The sequence below is a fragment of the Sceloporus occidentalis genome, unplaced genomic scaffold (assembly GCF_023333645.1).
Source record: "Sceloporus occidentalis isolate IW3139 unplaced genomic scaffold, rSceOcc1.0.p SCAF_19, whole genome shotgun sequence".
Lineage (NCBI taxonomy): Eukaryota > Metazoa > Chordata > Lepidosauria > Squamata > Phrynosomatidae > Sceloporus > Sceloporus occidentalis.
In genome coordinates this window covers 2,706,957-2,726,091 of record NW_028316999.1, presented here as the reverse complement: position 1 = coordinate 2,726,091, position 19,135 = coordinate 2,706,957, and the positions used below count along the sequence as shown (strand labels likewise).

Below are 19,135 nucleotides of genomic sequence, written 5' to 3'. Positions count from 1 at the left end.
GTACAACACTAGGAAAGGGGTTTCTGATGTTGCGTTTACTTGCAAAAGTTCTACATTCAGGAAAGTAGGTAGAATAGAACTTTTAAGAGGAAGACAATATTACAAAATATTGACAAAATTTACATATGTAATTTTGCATTGTTTATTCTTTGGAGAAACACAGTCCAAACGTGAATAAAGCTTTGAAATTCAATAGCTACTGGAATTTCGAGAAAGCAAGGTACATCCGTTTCTGCAACTGAAACTGTGCTTTACTCTCGCTGCTTCTCCTCTTACTGAAAGGTAAACACTTGCAAAAAGGGTATAAAGCTGGCCCAGGATAACACATCCTTACTATAAAGGAAGTTGAAAAGCATCTGCCTCTTCTTGGAGCAGATGCTCAAGCTGGCTGTTCATGTATCAGAGAGCAGTCAGCACATTAAAATGTTCAGTCATCTGCATTCTCCCACTGCTGGCCTATTCCATGTAAAAGTACACATCGTTTGAGCGTTTATTCATAAATGAATAGTAATCTTCCATCTGTGCCGAAGTGATAACCGTTCTTTGTCTCGGTATGTTCCCTAACAGCCCTTAGTACAGTAACATTTTATGGACTGCATGGACGTCCTCAGTAAACTTGGATCTCACTCATCACTTATTCCTTATTTTCACAAGAAACAACATACTAAAAAAATATTTTATTAAATATAAAACCAGAGGAGAAATGAAATCAGTTCATCATAACGGGCTTCAAATCCAACGCTGCACGACCCCATCTGCATTCAGGCTTTTTCACAAATCAGAAAGCAAGTTTCTTCATTAACAGGTAAATGCGAGAATCTACCTCAAAACCATGAAGATTATTGGCATCTCCTTGAATCCTCATGAGTAGTCCCCCATATGACACATATGCAGACCTGGTTGCAGGGGAGATAATAGGGGTTTCAAAGACACATGCAGTACCGGATAGGAGAACATTTAGACAATTCAAAGGCGAAAAAAGAACACATTTTACTTACAGGCGAGTGGCAGCTTCTGTTGATGTTTCATCGCCCTCTATTCGGTAAACCTTCCCATACATGACATATTCAAACTGGTCAGCCCTGAGAAAGAAAGAGGGGGAATAAAGAGAAGCAGATTAAAATAAGGCATACCTTGCTTCAATTGTGTTTTTGCCTTCTTCTGGATCAACTGCAAGGTTGAACTTTACGGACTTGTGTCTTCTTCAACCTAAATTACTATGCTATGTATATTCTACGCACAAACTATTTTTCCTTCATCAATTTACCCCACCGATTTCCTAATGAATTTCCAATAGATTATGGCACCTGGAGGGGCGATCATCCGTGGGATTGTATTCACCATCATCCAACGTCCCATCCTCGTAGAGTGTGCTAGCAATAACTAACCGGAACTTATCCCCTGAGGAAGAAAAAAAATACAAGATGAAAATTGCATGAATGCTGGAATATTATGCAGACATCAAACAAAACCAAACTAAATACCAATGATAATATGTGATGATCTTACTTCTTGGTGCTTAAAAAAAAAAAAAACACTTACCCAACTCCACAGGGTATATCTGGATATTCACATCCAGAATCAGATCCATCTTGAAAGACTCACTTTCACAATGCAGACGAGAAACTGGAACACAGACACAAGAATTTACGCAAGGGCAACAAAGAACACAAACGTACCTATACACAAATCAATTAAAGATGCTACCGACCTCTGTCAAATTTCCTTCCTTCTGGGTCAATGTCCTTCACATCAAATATGTCTTCAAACAAAATGCCTGCCATGGCTGAGCCTTTTTAACTGCAGGAAAAAGAACATGCAGAACTGTTTTAAAAAACAAAAACAAAAAAAAAAAACCCACAAGGTTGCAGAGGCAAGCGAGAGGGTGACTGGCAGTGCTAAAAGCAAAAGTAATACCCCATGGTGAGTGACTGGAGCTTACCTCTGTGTATATATATTTTAGTTAATGCATTTAAGTTTACAATCCCAGAAAGGGAATACAATTTATAATGGATACAGCATTCAGACTGACATTTCAATCAGGTACAACTGATACGAATACATTAGGAAAGTAAGTCCATTCCCTGTAGAGCTTGCACTCTAGTATGGGTATATCAGAATTCTTTAATGTGTATTTACAAGGCCATCACCTCCACTGTCTGTGTTCTGTATAACGCTTCGCTGCTTGAGGCAGCCAATCATTTCTCTCTGTGTGTCATTAGATCCCCTGAAAACCATGCAAGCCAACTCTGAAACTGGCTGGCAGACAGCATGCTGTGCATCCACACTACTGTGCAGGAGATGAGTTTGGCCAAAAGCATTGCCTTCGATACAATGGCTAGCATACATAAATCCCAATGCGTTTGTACGCAACAGAAACGTTAATTTAAGAGCGACACTCATTTACCCTATGCATATACATACATACATACATACAATGAATGGCATGTCCATCGACATACCACATTAAAAACATACTAATATAGCATGACCACATGCAAAACAGATCTAATGTGTATTCTGGTTCCACACACTGTCATGTGGTACCCTCCACAAGCTATCTGCATTAACGTGATGTGATTAAATCCAAACATCTTCAATATTAACAGACACTGCGTTATTTCTTGCACATACTAAATAAATCTACGAATCCTAAAAGTGGAATAGAAAAACCCACATACAGTCCACAATGGTAGCTCAGTAACTATAACAACCCGCTCCATGCAATTATGTAACCATACAACTTTTCTAACGTCCATTCAATAATCAGCAGATGTCATCTACCCTGTTCCTGTTCACAGAAACTAACATCAGAAAACCCATCCGTTATAACAATAAAAAAAAAAACTATAATAATGTCTGCTGCGCTATAGAACAAATGAACACGCATTTATACTAAATAACTTACTTTTTACTACGGCTTCTCCACGCACGCCGCCTGTGTGGTACTTCCTGTTCCGGTGTGCTACGTCACTACCGGCGTGGTAGAGGCTTAGGTGTATACAGCTGTACTGTACATTGGCGGGCTGTTTATGGCAATCTAGGCAGCGGGTTAAGGGTTTTTACGCACAGAATACATATATTATACTTAAACACTTAAAAACATACCATAAAATCCGAATCCTTACGCTAAGCGCATGTTTACACAGAGCGCCTTCCGCACCAATCTTTATTATACATCGTTAGCAGCACTATAAGGGTTTCGTCACTAGTTGCCAAAACGTGACCCATGAGCTAAAAGTGTAAACTTGAACGTTTTTGTTTGCGGGAAAATAAATGAGACGTTAGTACAATATAAAAGGTTTCACATTAATGGTAGGCTAATTTTTCATGAAGAAGTAAAGGTGTTTAAAAAAAAAAAAAAAGTTAAACCTTGCTACAAAAGGCATTGAAGCTATTTACAATTCTGCCTCAAAAAAGGGGCAGACTCCAGCCTGATATGTCACCAGATAAGCAAGTTATAACTATTCCCGTCCTTATAGCCAAATGTATCCCTGTTTATTCCGTGTCCTAAAAATTATCCCGTTACGACACAGTCGACCAATTTGGTTTGGATCTAGGAGCCATCCCAAAAAAATTGGAGCAGTCTTTTTTTTTCTTCTCCAATAATGTTTTTATTTTCATTTATTACCCCCTGATCTGCAATTAACCCCTTATGGACCAGGCTGTTTTTTAAAACAAAATTGTACCCATCGTTACCAAGGCTCTTTTAACACTTTCGCGGTGCTCATTTTTAGCTGTAAATTTCTTCTCTCCCATCTAATGCACCTGCATAAGTTATATATTGTTTTTGTTTGTTTTTCCAGAACAAATCTAATTTCCTATAAAAAAAATTTATGAAAAATGTCAAAAAAAGCGCCTTCTCAAACTTTTATTTGAAAAATATTTTGCTCATCTGCAAAAGCTAATGAAAAAACCTGCTGAATAAATTCTACTATCTCTAAAACTCCTGAGTTTGGAAATACCCAATGTTTTTATGTATTTTTAATTTTTTTTTGCAAGTTATAGGGCAATAAGTACAAGTAGCCATTTTTCCCCATATCTGGTCATTCTGCCTCATGTGGTATTTGGGACATCTTTGAAGCTGGTCAATGCAATTTACCCACTTAAACCATATATTTATGAAACATTGTGGTAGCAATTTATTTTGTGTTTTATTAAACAAATTATACTCCAGGTATGAATTTATTGCTCCTGGTATATGCCACTGTCAAACAAGACCCCAATATGTGTTTAGCAACATCTCCTGAGTACAGTACATGCATGGGCTTGTCAGGTTATTTGGAGGCTAAAAGGCCACATTTGGGATATGCGCAATTCGGGTTTTCAACTTGGAATTTTTACATCTGCTCCATCTGTCTGCATGTCCTAATTGGGCCATCTTTAAAGCCAGGCCAATTCAATTGACCCCATCAAACCATATATTTTTGAAAACTAGACAACCTGTCAGGCCCTCAGGCGAGCACGCTCGCAGCTCAGGCACCCCTTACCTCAGTCCAGGCCCTTGGAGCCCTCTGTACGCCTTAGACCTACTATGGGACGCCACGCTTGGCTGCATCCCCAGGCTCGCGTACTTCACACGGCTCGCATTTTGCTAATCACGTTGCGATAAGAAAGCTGTTGAGACCCCCTTGGAAATGTGTTTTTTTTAAAGGGGTGCCTGCCGCCGTCTTGTGAGCCAAAATCCCTCGCGGTAGTGATTGTGCCCACTCTCCAGAGCGGTCACAGTGCGCCCTTGGGTGGGTTTTCGCCGAATGCCTTTGTTAAAGCTTAGAGGTGATCAAGAAAGCTCTTTTTTAAATCAGACTTCCGCCACCATGCAGTGTATGATTGAATCGGAACACTGATTAAGCAATTAATATCAAGCCTAGATTGTGGGGAATTATACCGTTTATTAATGTAAACGTGTTTTTTATTATTAACATAATTATTTTAATTATTTATTTGGAAGAATAGTATCTATCGTGTCCCCATGCCCCTTATTTGTTATTACCCTTGTATTCCTCTTTATTGATGTTAAAAATGTTTGTTATAATGCACTCAGCATTACTAAATTCTTACTAAAGCCCTTAACTTTGTAAGAGTTAATTCTTATTTACAAAAAATAGAGAGATTGCATTTTGCATATCAATAAAGACTAACCATTTTTATACATGCAACTATTACAATTATCAGCATGACTCAGACACAGATGTTGTATTAATGATTTTAGGTTTGGATCTTGCACATATATAAAAGAATAGCTTATTTTAACCCCATCGACACCATAGCTTAAATATGTCCATGTTCAGGATCTGGCGTAAAGGTTTGTTTTGTTTCAAACTCACAGTAATGTGTATATATGTTTACATAAATGTGTTGCGAAGGTTATTGTGCAAGCAATGTTGGTTTTATACCAAATGAAAGTATAAGAGAGGATGAATGACAACAAATTTAGTTTCCGAATGGAACAAATCTTCTGAATTTCATCTGAACTGAAAGGCCAGGAACCTACATTTATTGTTCCAAAACGAATGGACCAAAAAAGAGTGGAAAGCTGTAAATGCTCCATCCTCCAAAACCTAAAAATTATGCATGTGGGGTATAAGAACATATTTTCATTCAAAAGCCCTATTTCTGCTGGAAAAACTATATATTGTGTGGGTACACTAAGCCTTAAAATAATGGTTTAACAAACATAGTAAAAACTGCAAAAACATTGTTAAGAGTACAAAATACACTTGGCCATGAAATGGTAATGGCATTAGGATAATATGTAGATATATTGTGGGTTGTGATCTTCAGGCTTGCTCTTCCACAAGTTTTTTTGTGTGCTGGAGATAAAAAGATTTGCAACAGGGTTGATGTTCATGGAGGGATACGTCAAATGGCATATGATCTGGGTAAACTGGAAAATGGGCAGAGCTGTGGCAACTGACGTTTAACGTGGATAAATGCAAAGTAAAGCATAAAAACCCAAGGATAGAATATAGCATACTTGAAACTGTTCTAACCTCAACGTTCGAGGAAAGGGATTTAGGGGTAATTATTTCTGAGGATTTAAAGGTAGGTAGACAATGCAGTAGATCAGCAGGTAACGCTAGCAGAATGCTTGGTTGTATAGCGAGAGGTATTAGCAGTAGAAAGAGGGAAGAGCTCATGCCGTTGTACAGAGCACAGGTGAGACCTCACTTGGAGTATTGTGTGCAGTACTGGAGACTGTATCTCCAGAAGGATATAGAAATGTTGGAGAAAGTTCAGAGAAGAGCTACTAAAATGGTTCATGGATTGTAGGATAAAACTTACCAGGAAAAGTTGAAGGACCTTAACGTTTATACCCTGGAAAAAAGAAGTAACAAGTGCTCAAAGGGAATCAACATAATAATGGAAGAGAGTTAATTTAAAAGAAGAAATACTACCACAACGAGAGGATATCAGGAAACATTACTGAAAGGGTAGTGGATGCATGGAATACCCTTCCAGCAGAAGTGGTAGAGATGAATACCGTGAATGACCATGAAAGCTATTTTGCCATTAGATGAAAACACTTTTAGTGTTACTTGGTATTTCCTGACATTTTTACATGTACACACTTATGTGTATACACACACGTTTTATTCATGGATCTTTTAAAACAATCACATACGCCTCCATTATAAGCTAGTTAGATTTCCCCATATTCAGTGACTATTCTACTAAGGAAGCATTTTTTTTTTCCTGGAATGCGACTGAGATTTCCGTAGATTAAAAAATGCAGGGTACACTGACTACTTTATGGATGTGTTCCATAATAAATACCTCATTTATTTCACATGACTTGCTGACCTGTCTCCTATGTATCCCTAAGACTTTTCACATTTCCTGTTATTTGTCACAGAATTTAGAATAGCGATGATCACTCTTCACACACAGGCTGTGAAAATATTTGAATTCGAACACTGATTCCCAAGAAATTAATATCAAGCCTAGATTGTGGGATAGAAAACGATTCGAATTTTTATATGTATATATATATATATCTCACATTATGCTCACGTGTACACTAAGTGTAACTCATATAACCTCATAAAAATGAGTACAGAGGCCCAACCCTGTATTTTTTTATCTAATCTTTACACAATCTTGTAAAGTCATAAAAGATCCATAAAGTGCATAAAGAGTTTGTCACATGACTTATTCATGTTTACCAATGATGTCATTTTAACAATGTACTTTTCATCAATATCATTTTTGTTATTTCCCCTTTACCCTAGTGTTATGAGTGTTGCTTTACTGGATGTGTCAGATGCTTATGCATTCTAACCTTTGCCTTTGAAAACAATGAAAGAAACAATACAATGAAGCATTGCAATATATATATACTCACTGGCCAATTTATTGGGTACACCTTGCTAGTACCGGGTTGGACCCCCTTTTGTGGTCATAAAGGGATGGACATGGTCAGCAACAATACTCACATGGGCTGTTTGAACGATGCTCAATTGGTACTAAGGGGCCCAAAGTGTGCCAAGAAAATGTCCCCACACTATTGCACCACTACCACCAGCCTGAACCATTGATACAAGGCGGGATCAATCCATGCTTTCCTGTTGTTTACGCCAAAGTCTGACCCTGCTGCCTGACTGTTGCAGTTGGAATGGAGACTCATCAGACCAGGCAACGTTCATCCAGTCTTCCAATGTTCACTGGATATTTTCTCTATCGCACCATTCTCTGTAAACCCTAGAGATGGTTGTGCGTGAAAATCCCAGTAGATCCGCAGTTTCTGAAATACTGAGACCAGCCCGTCTGGCACCAACAACCATGCCACGTTCAAAGTCACTTAAATCCCCTTTCTTCCCCATTCTGGTGCTTGGTTTGAATTTCAGAAAGTTGCCTTGACTACATCTACATGCCTAAATGCATTGTGTTACTGCCTTGTGCAGCTCACCGATGTATGTTAAAGTGCTTTGTAACCAATGGAATGTTTGCATTCTTTACCTCAAAAAAGGCATATTACAATACTTCACATAAGAGATGTGTAGTAGTGTATACTAGGTTAAACTAACAGTTGAAAAAAGCTCAATATCAGCTAAGGAATGACACAATAATGCAAGGTGAATGACAACTTGTATATGATCATTAGCATTTATAGTCGATCTACTCAGACTTCATCAGCTTTCTCACAACCTAATTAGGGTAGACTGACAGTGGTCTTCCGCTTGTTTGTATTGTGTTAATTGACTCATTCACCTTGTACTATTGTGTCATTCCTTAGTTTATATTGCAAAAAACGTTTTACTAGTAAATATAAATTCACATGTAAACTATGATTGAGAAAAATGCATTTCTTGTTTTTATTTCATTTTATTTGCCAACCTGCCCCCAAGTTATGCCTTATAACCCCCTATTTGCCACTCTGCCCCCCAGATATGCTTTATGCCCTCCCCAGATATGCCTTATACCCCCTATTTGCCACTTTGCCTCCCTGGTATGCCTTATACCCCCTATATGCCACTCTGCCCCCAAGATATGCCACTCTGACACACTCATTAACACAGATTACTCTCAGCTGAACTAATGCATGCATTGTCTACCAAATCACACTAAAACATCTCAGCCACAGACTCCACTCACAATACATTTCCATGTCACGGCATGAAGAGCTTATCACACACAAACATCCCCCGTAAAGCAGTATAACATTTTGCACCACTGGTCCGCCTGCACTCCCGGTTATGATGTTACCACACTAAAGGCGCAAGGTATTGTGCAATGTCTTATTATGTGACCTCATATAGATCTCTGCAGCCAACAGCACTGGGGTGAAAAAGTACCAAGGGCTTGTGAGGGTTGGGAGACCCATGCACCAGTGGTCTATCCCTATGGGGAGGCCTTCAGCCCTGGGTGTGCGTCTCTCAAAAGACGGACTATACTGCCCACCACTGGGGGAGAAGGGCCAGAGTTGGGGAGATCATGGATCTCCCTCTTACTGTCCCAAGAATTAGGGAGTGGAAGGTCTGTTTATACAGACATCCATATCCTAGTCCCTTGCAATGCATGCTGGCTATTAATGGTGAGTGCCGTAATATGATATTCCCGTAGTTCAGCAGTGAAGCCGCAACCACGGAAGGCAGAACAAAAAGAGAAGGAAGAAGAAGAAGAGAAAGAGGAGCTGCAGCAGCAAAGGACACATGGACATGGGAAAGGTAGGAAAACATTCAGAGAATGTGATAAAGCATGAGGAAATGTGTGAGTGAGAGTGTGATGGAAGTTAAGGTGTACCACTATCAGTGACTGGCTCAGTATAAAGTGACTGGAGTTAAGTTGTACTACAATGAGTGCCTCGCTCAGTATAGTGATGGGAGTTATGCTGTACCAGCTTCATTGTCTAGTTCAGTATAAAGTGATGGGAGTTATGCTGTACCACAGTCAATGCCTGGCTCATTATCTAGCAATGGGAGTTATGCTGTACCACCGTCGCTGTGTGGTTCTAGATATATTGATAGGAGTTTCGTTGTATAATGATGGGAGTTATGCTGTGCCACTGTCAATGTGTGGTTAAGTATATAGTGATAGGAGTTAAGTTGTACTACAATCAGTGTCTGGCTCAGTATAGTGATGTGAGATATGCTGTACCACTGTCAATGTCTGGATTAGTATATAATTATGGAAATTATGCTGTACCAGCCTCATTGTCTGGTTCAGTATAACGTGATGGGAGTTATAGTGTACCACTGTCATTGTCTGTCTCAATATATAGTGTGTCGCGTCTGTAACATTAGGATTGTGCAATTCATTAGGACAATACAAAAAAACCCATAAATTCTTACTGTTGCCTATTGATACAAACAAAGCAAAAAGATAATTTATGTTGTAGTTCAACCTTCAGTATAGGGTTGTAAGGATTTGTTTTTGTTCTTCGATGGTGGCTGTATTCTGACATTTAATGAAAAGTTGGGAGTTCTAAGATGTATAAACCTTTGTTTGCAGCTAGCAATAAAAAGAGAGTCACAGATTGCTTAAGTCAAAACCACAGTTACAGGGAATTTTGGCTAATAGCGCAGTGATTCCCTTCTAATTAAGAGCTGCAGATGTGGTGGAAGTTCTAGCTGATGGATTTTGAGCTATGTGCTCAATGAAATGTACTTATAATATTTCACATAGATATGTGAAGTTAAAGATGCTGTCCCATTGATAATCCTTAACAGCTCTTTTATTGTATTCTGTAAATTATTAAGAAAATAAAAACACCACAAAAATGTTTAAAGGGACACTGAAGCTATCATATACCGTATTGGCTCGATTATAAGCCGCACATGATTATAGGCCGCACCCTAAAAGTTAGGTGCTTTTTTGAAGAAAATTGTTTGTAATAGATATGCTGCCACTATGCCCCCCCCGAGATATGCTGCCACTCTGTCCCCCCGAGAAATGCTGCCCATCTGCCCCCCGAGAAATGCTGCCCATCTGCCCCCTGAGATATGCTGCCACTCTGCCCCCCGAGATATGCTGCCACCCTGCCCCCAAGATGTGCCCCCCCTAGACTTACCAAAGCAGACTCCCGGGGGTCTTGCGGGGCTTAAAGGGGGGGGGGGTGCGGTCTATATTCGGGCAAATACGGTATATTTTAAAGGAAATGATAACTAGAAGGTCCCTTTAAATGAACATAGCATCTCCCTTGCAAATGTATGGGTTTTTTTGCAGATTCTTCTCCCTATGCATTCCCCCCAATTGCCATGCAGAAGATGTGTTTCGCTGAAGACATCTCCTGACATGTGGCATACTCTCCACCAGTCAGCCACAGTGAGACTGGGACATTAAACTGACTCTTTTAATGGCAACATCATATCTGTGCCTGCTTTGGTCTTCAACGACAATCATGTTCTTAGTAAACTTTATGTGCTTAAAGCTTTTCTGGACAGTGAGTTTACAATTCAGCAGTAGGAATGGTGTAGTGATTTAATTACAATCTAAAGTGGAAAATGTGGAATAATCAGCAGGATAATCTATTGCTTTCTGTGGCAACTGATATATTTAGAACTCTGGCCAGTATTACCTTTTCTAGGTACGGTACACATGGAGCAATCTCCACAGAGCCCAGTGGAGTTTGCTAATTGTTGTTCTTTAATAAAGTCACACTGTGTTAAGATTCCAGGGTAACATAATATGTTCTTTCTTTGCCCACCAATCACAGTATATCTGATATTGATCATTTTATATTATTTGCAAATGTTTGTTAGAATAGCAACATTAAATGCAAGGCACAAAATAATATAGCTACACAGGAATCCATCTGTAACTGTTTTATCTGACCTTGTTAGGTGTCACATAAAGCTGCACACACAGAACATAGATCTTCATAGCGCTGATGAGGATTGTCATTCACCAGTACCATAGACATTAAACCCCACATGCACATTATATGGGTGAAAGTACCGTAAACCAACCAATCATTGTCCTTGATAGATGGACCATGAGTGTAGTTTCATTCACTTCCTTGAGACTGTCATTGATTTTGTATATTTATATTTTATGTAAAGGTATTTTTCCAAGTCTGGTTTAATTCCACATTTTTGTGTGGGTAGCATGTGTAGGTTTCAGCCACTTGGCCATGTTCAGCATTTCATAAGGTAAATAACTCTCCTGGTAATAGATGCCACATATTAGTTTTTATGTTTGTTCAGTCCACATATCTGGGGATTGCCACTCCCACAGGCTTTAATGTTGTCACCTGCATAATTTTTGTCTCAGGTTATGTGAAAGCAACGTGACTTTCCCTTGAAGCAGTTTGTAGAACCTACGTAAAATTTCCATACTGTCTGTAGTGTTAAAATGAATGCCATGTAAATGGAGAAGTGAGACTTCTTGAAAGAGAGACGTATCCTTTTTCATCAACTTATTTATGAGACCTGTGATGTCTCTGATACTTCGGGACAGGTTCTTTAATTCATTAGATATGCACTGTGGGCTCTTTGCTTTTTGTGTAGCTTCTGAAAGAAGGCTGAGCTGTGAAAGAACATCTCCAACTTGCTGGGACACCTAATATTAAAACAAAACAAGCAAACAGTATGTTAATTGTCCAGGGAGCTAAATACCACCACCCTTCTCAATGACTCTGTTGCTACCAAGCATATTTTTTAGTCTTCAGAAATGAAAACAAATTCAAGCCGCATAAATTATACAAAGCCAGTAGTGTGACATCATAGATGGAAAAAACTATGTATTCATGTTTTTGTTACTGTATATTAATTTAGGGATCGATCAGACATCTAGTTAGAAATAGAGACAAGGCAGTTAGTGACACGATTTAAGAGGAAAGGAAATCAAGTGAGGATAGGTAGATCTTGAGTGTTGTCAATATACAGGTACTAAAGGTACTAAAGGAGGTAGTGTAAAGTGAGAACAAAGGGGGTTCTATGGGCACTTTGAGGTATACCAATTGAGTGGGAAAGAAGAGAGGAAGAGTTACTGCAAATGGAGATGCTGAAGGTGCAATCAGAAAGGTAATATATCTTTATCTCTTCTTCGCATTATATCTCCTTCTCTTCATCTCTCATTCTCTTTATCTATTCCTTTTCTTCTTACCTATATCTATTCCTACTCATCTCCCCTATTTCTGCCCATCTATTCCCTTTCTCTTAATCTTTCCTCTTTAATCCTTCCCTTCCCTCATTATCTCTGACATTTCTCTTTATCTCATCTGTCACTTTTCTTCCTATCTCTCCACTTTCTCTTTATCATTCTCATTATATGCCTTTCTCTGTATCTCTCCTCTTCTTTGTTTCTTCATTTTCTTCCTAACTACCTCTATTCCTACAGACCTCAGTTTCAGTGCTCCATCACAGCTTTCAGCATCAATAGACAGGACAGTTTGTGAGGGATCAGTGAAACTAAGGTCCATTAGGAAAAGACCTTGGACTCCCTTTTTTTGGGCCTGTTAGAGGGACCTCTTGCCAACCGGCCCTGCTGCTTCAGTGGCGGGTAGTCCAGTCCGCCTCTGGAAAGAGCTGGCAGGAGGACAGACATCAATATCTGCATAAAGACACCTTGCCAAACCCTGAGTAAGAGTGTTGGAAGGAATGGAAAAAACTAAGAGGCAACATGAGAGAACAGAATAAAAGGGAATGGTCGGGGGGGGGGGTTAAAGACGTTAGTAAGTGAGCATATGCAAGAAAAAAATAAGGTCCAGAGTATGACCATCATTGTGAGAAGGGGAGTTGGTATACTGTATAAGATCAAAGAGGAGGTAATAGAAAGGAGCTTAGAGGCCACAGGACTCAAAGAGTTGTCTACTGAGATGTTGATGTCTCCACAGATGAAAAAGAGGACATCAGATGAGCCAAAGTGGGGAAGCCATGATGAGAAATAGTCAAGAAAGCTATTAGCAGGACCCGGGGGGCAATATAATCCAGTGATGCGTAAAGATTGAATAGCCGAATAGCATGTATAGTACTGTGCTTTCTGATTTAAGATGTTTACAAGGAGGGTAGATATAGCTTTCTATTGATGCCTTTTATAGTCATAGTTCATCATTTAGTATGACGATTATATTAAAAAAGTAACATAGAAACATTGGATTTGACAGCAGAAAAGAGCTATTCCACTCATCTAGTCTTCCTTTTTTTCTGAATGCGAGACTCGGGCTTTAATCAGTCCTTAAGTCAGTTTTTCTTACATTCAGGATAGTTTTATGCCTATTACATTACATGTATTTATATTGCGCCAGCAGATTCCGTAGCGCTGTCTCAAAAGAATCATTAAATAAATTAAAATCACAAACAATAATAAATTAGAACAAAATAGAAGCTGACAATTTATCCAATGTATGTTTAAAGTCCCTGTATTAGCCTCTACCACTTCTGATTGGTGGCTGTTTCATTTATCTACCACACTATCTGTAAATTAAAACTTCCTTACATTGCATCCAAGCCCCTGACACTCTAGTTTTCGATTATGTCCTCTTGTTCTAAGATTCCTCTTCCTTTGAAATAAACTTCCCTACTGTACTTTGTTAAATTCCTAAGTATTTAAATGTTTATTTTACATCTCCCATTTATCTTCTTTTTTCTCCAAGCTATAAATATTTTTATCCAGTAAACCACTTAGCAATTTTATCTCTCCTCTGAACTCTCTCCAATATGCCAATATCCTTCTGGAGATGAGGCTCCAGAACTGTACATAATACTCTAGGTGAGTTCAGACCAGACATCTGTAAAGTAGCAGAACTACCTCTCTCTCTTTCTGCTACTAATGCCTCTAGCTATACAACCCAGAAGAAGCCAGACTTTTTTTATTTACACTTTGTTTGAATATTTGTATTTGTTTTCCTCATTTGTGCCATAGCCTTGCAGTGCTGATTGCAATCTATGTGATCAGCCAGCAGGGGTCACAATCAAATATCTCAGCAGGGTCTGGACAGGAGAGTAAGTCTGGCTTCTTCTGAAATGAGAGTTTCATCTCTCATGCAGCGGCAGCGAGATGTCTCTGCCACTGCAAAAAAACAAAACATACAGTATGTAGCTTATTTTTTAATACTTTAAACATTTTGTTTTAATTTTTGCCATTTTATTTCTAGTTTTGAAATAGTTTTAATGGGTTATACTTTTTTGACTAGATATGCCTTTGGGGGTTTTGTGGACCTCATAAATGTCTCCTGTAATAAAAACGTACCCCTGATGATGTCATGGGACATCACTGAGGTCCATATAATTTTTTTCTTGTTCCCACAGTGTTCTCTCATGTTGAACACATTGTAATTAGAAAGAATGGGTATGTGTGCCCTGCATTCCTGATTACAGTTTAAGCCAGTGGTGTCCAACCTGCGGCCCTCCAGCTGCTGCAGGACTACATCTCCCATACTCCTCCGCCAGCCCCTTAACTGGGAGATGTAGTCTTGCAGCACCTGGAGGGCACCAGGTTGGACAATGGTTTAAGCAATGGGCCACCTAGGCATACCACTTTAAGGAAATGCCTGATCATATTATCAGCCTTACAGACAGTGAAGGTGTACCAACCCTACAACAGAGCTATCGGCACACAGCCGGTTATGTTGGCTTCTGATGACTTTTGCTAATCTCTTGTGTAGCAGCAGAAATCCTAGATGCTGCAAAAAAAATTAGCTCATAGTATGATGTCCTTATTCATTCTGACCATTGTTTAAGGATATCATAGTATATTCTGATACCTAAAGGTGTTAAGTGAGGTTTTTTTTAATTGTTCAGTTGGGTCTCTGACTTGAATATTATAATATAAATGCAGGCTAAGCAGGAGTCTTACCGGTTATTAACAATAGGTGTTGTGTTCATGTGCAGTGAATAACAATATAATATCCCCCATGCTTCATTCTTTCTTACCGTCATATTCTGCCAGTCTGCAATTCTGATTTCAACATTGGGAACAGGGACAGGGAGTAGCAGTGTTGTTGACGAGCATTGTGCCTGAGGAAAGAGACTGAGTGAGGTCCTGTAAGAAGAGGTAAACGAAGTTTGTACAAGTACAGTATGACATCCATGTGACTCCTTTATTGGGAGAGGAAGATGCTCCCTCACTTGTTCAACAGTGAGCTGGACAAGTTAATACACACACACAGTCTCTCATATATTTGAAGAGTTTGTTGGTAAATTAATTCCCCCAAGAATCTTTAAACTTTAAAATAATTCTTGGAACTTTTTTAATCATACTTAATAAATATGTTATCAACTGTTCTCTATGGATACAGAATTTTTCAATAAGATGCAATTAATGATTATTGTAAATGGTCATTAATGAACAGTCAGGACAGATCATGCAAATCGGTGTGTAGTGTTAAAGAGCCAGTAAACATTTGATATAACTGTAGCATCTCTGATAGAAGCCAAAGTCATACTTTATGATCTGTTGGAATTTTCAGAACATAAGGTGTATATATTAAGATACACCTAATTTTATTTAGCTGTCCAACTGACAGCTAATGCCCTGCAGAAGAGTGCTTATCGAATGATCTTCCTCCTGCACTGAGATTCAAGGGATATAGTTAATCTTGCAAAAAAAAATGTCATACTCTGCAGGGGACAGAATCATTGTCTGCAAGCAGTCTCGCTGTGCATGTCATTCTGGGAAAACAGCTTGTTACTTATTACAAGCTGTCTTTTCAAACTTTGAAGAAAGTATTAACATGAACAGGACTACATTTCACTTTATCCCAAACAGCAATAAGATTCAGCACATCCAGGTAAAGCCAGATCAAACTTATAAAATCTTGCTCCTCCCAACTTCTGCTTCTGTGTTTTTGTTCCTACCCCATCAGGTAATTACTGGATTCTTGGGGATCCTGGGGCCTTGGGCAAACTTTGGCTTTTCTTCTGGAAAACAAGATCCAGAATCTGAGCCCGTTCTAAGGACGCACAAGTACAGCCTGAGACTGCCCATGAGACTACTAGGACTGAACCAGCTTGGTTAGTCATCTCTACAGATGGCAGTCTGAGGGGCTAGGGTGCCTCATTGAGGATTTTCTGCAAGTCATCTCCACATCAATCTTCAAAGTTCTTGCCATCTGGAAAGCCCTACAGTCCTGACAGAACAGGCTCCGGGGAAGAGCTTTGAAAATCCTCTCATACAGGAGTTCCTGGCAAGGAGAACTTATCCAGAAGATAGGGAGATGGGCTGAAGAGAATGTGTCTCATCTTGCAGCCGTCTACATCAGAGGGAAGGAAAACATAACTGCAGAGTGTCTGTGCTTCCAGGAGCCTAGACCACGCTACATTTCTGAGGATTACAGAAGAATGGAGTATGCCAGTACACCTCATGCCTTCAGTAAACAACAGAAAGTTGAATCTATTCTGCTTCCTGTCAGCAGAGAGCCATCCTCTAGCCCTGAACACCTTCTCCCAGAAGTGGAACTTTAGGATGAGTTATATATTTCTCCTTCTTTATTATTATTAGTATTATTATTATCTTTTATTTATATAGAGCCAACAGTTTACGCAGCGCTTCTCACATTCAAAGGGTCTGACAAAACTAGAATTAACAGATTAAGACGAACCGATTCATCTGAGAAAAAGGATCCTGCTTACAATGGTCTGCCCTTTATATCCAAGGTAAGAAGAAAAATCCATGGTGATTGTCATAGCTTCAGATTGGACCAGAAAAATTTGATACCCAGAATTGGTGCCAGAAGAGTAGAGGTCAGACAAGGGTGTGTCCTCCGTCTGTATCCTACATACCTGAAATTGATGGCATAGTTTTCGAAAGGGAGAGATTAATTCTATCTAGTCTCTAAATTGCAGAGACCTTGATGCAAAGCAGGGAACAGATTACTAATCTACGATATGGCTAACTTTGGAGACTTTCTATACATTAAAACCTTATGTGAAATTTTTTGAACACAGAGAATTTATTTGCATGCCTCCAAAATGTATTCTCTCCTTTCCACCTACACCAGGACATTATTTTGCAGTTAGTTTGCCCTAGACCTAGGAATGAAGATCATCTAAACTATGTTTCATTTGCTGTAGCTTGGAAAGGACTTGCAGCTTCAAGGAATTTGATAGCATGGTAGCTAGTAGACTTGTGCATTCGTCTTCGGGCGAACACGGAAACGAACACGAAGAGTGCGTTTTCGTGTTCGTTCCGAAGACACACCGAAGAGAAGACGGCGGCGGTAAAACGTAGGCGAAGACGAAGACACACACCACGAAGATCTTCGTGATTGTCTTCGTCTACCATTCTCCCCCCCTCTTCTAACTTACCGCGGCTTCGCAACAGTTCCCGGAAGTGGAAATCCGCAGGTTCGCCGTCACGGGTTACAGGGCAGTGCGAATGAGCTTATTGGTCGCCTACAGGGACCTCCTCTGGCATCAACCAATTGGTAACCCCTGACAGCGAACCTATGGATTTCCGCTCCCGTTAACCCCTTCGATGCTGCGTTATCTAACACAGCATCGAAGGGGTTAACGGGAGCGGAAATCCATAGGTTAAAGGGCCGTGCAAGCGACCAATAGGCTCACTTGCACGGCCCCTTAACCCTTTAAAAAACAAAGTTAACCCCTAACTAATTGAACAGGGAGGGAGACCAGTGGTATCTGCCGGGTAAGTTGCAGCATTGAGGTTTTAAAACCCCAATGCTGCAACTTACCCTGCCGATGCCACTGATCTCCCTCCCTGTTCAATTAGTTAAATGTCCGTACGAGCGACTTTATTGTTCGCTCGTACGGACATTTAATTAATTAAACAGGGAGGGAGACCAGTGGGATGTGCCGGGTAAGTTGCAGCATTGGGGTTTTAAAACCCCAATGGTGCAACTTACCCTGCAGATGCCACTGGTCTCCCTCCCTGTTTAATTAGTTAAAGACCAGTGGCATCTGCAGGGCAAGTTGCAGCATTGGGGTTTTAAAACCTCAATGCTGCAACTTACCCTGCCGATGCCACTGGTCTCCCTCCCTGTTCCATTAGTTACATGTCCATACGAGCGACTTTATTGTTCGCTCGTACGGACATTTAATTAATTGGACAGGGAGGGAGACCAGTGGGATGTGCCGGGTAAGTTGCAGCATTGGGGTTTTAAAAGTCTGCACAAGCAACCAACAGAGTGGCTCGTGCAGACTTTTAAAACCCCAATGCTGCAACTTACCCGGCACATCCAACTGGTCTCCCTGTTCTATCAGTTAAATGTCCGTACGAACGACTTTCTTGGTCGCTCGTACGGACATTTAACTGATAGAACAGGGAGAGCAGTGGGATGTGCCGCGTAAGTTACAGCACCAGGAGCCTAAAAGTCTTTTAAAATCCCAATGCTGGAACTTACCCGGCAGATCCCACTGGTCTCCCTGTTCTATCAGTTAATAAATGATAGAACAGGGAGACCAGCGGGATCTGCCGGACAATTACGGCACAAGGAGTTTAACAGTCTGTACGAGCGACCCTATTGGTCGCCAGCAGGGGGCTCGTCTGCCATCAACCAATGGCAGACGAGCCCCCTGCTGACGACCAATAGAGTTGCTCATACGGACATTTAAACTCCTGGCGCCAGAGCGGCCTTAACCCCGTTTTAACCCCTTAACCGGGGAAAACGAAGAAAACCCGAACACGAAGAATGTCCGCGAATATTCGCCCGAAGAGAAGACAGGACCAGGCGAATATTCGCGGAATACGAAGTTTTTTTTTTTGCCGAAGACGAGCACGAAGACGAACACGAAAA

At 40.1% G+C, this 19,135-nt stretch overlaps 1 protein-coding gene across 2 annotated transcripts; it reads right to left on the bottom strand.

Annotated features, from left to right (window-relative positions):
* Positions 1–778: 778 nt before the first annotated feature.
* On the bottom strand, positions 779–1,784 carry LOC149302313 (DNA-directed RNA polymerases I, II, and III subunit RPABC3-like). 2 transcript variants are annotated; one of them, XM_089482612.1, is made up of 5 exons: positions 1,712–1,784; positions 1,543–1,626; positions 1,308–1,401; positions 999–1,082; positions 779–896 (listed from the first exon to the last, which is right to left on the bottom strand). In XM_089482612.1, the coding sequence occupies exons 1-5, from the start codon at positions 1,782–1,784 to the stop codon at positions 779–781; spliced, it is 453 nt and encodes a 150-aa protein (XP_089338738.1). The 2 variants fall into 2 exon arrangements, with proteins under 2 accessions (XP_089338738.1, XP_089338739.1); XM_089482613.1 differs by lacking the exon at positions 999–1,082.
* Between the last annotated feature and the right edge of the window lie 17,351 nt (positions 1,785–19,135).

Excerpts from the sequence above, each read along its gene's own strand:
- LOC149302313 (XM_089482612.1), bottom strand. The coding sequence starts at position 1,784 with ATGGCAGGCATTTTGTTTGAAGACATATTTGATGTGAAGGACATTGAC. Across the intron at positions 1,627-1,711 it reads AGGAAGGAAATTTGACAGAG|TTTCTCGTCTGCATTGTGAA; the intron begins GTCGGTAGCATC and ends TCTGTGTTCCAG. Across the intron at positions 897-998 it reads ACAGAAGCTGCCACTCGCCT|GTCTGCATATGTGTCATATG; the intron begins GTAAGTAAAATG and ends CCCTGCAACCAG.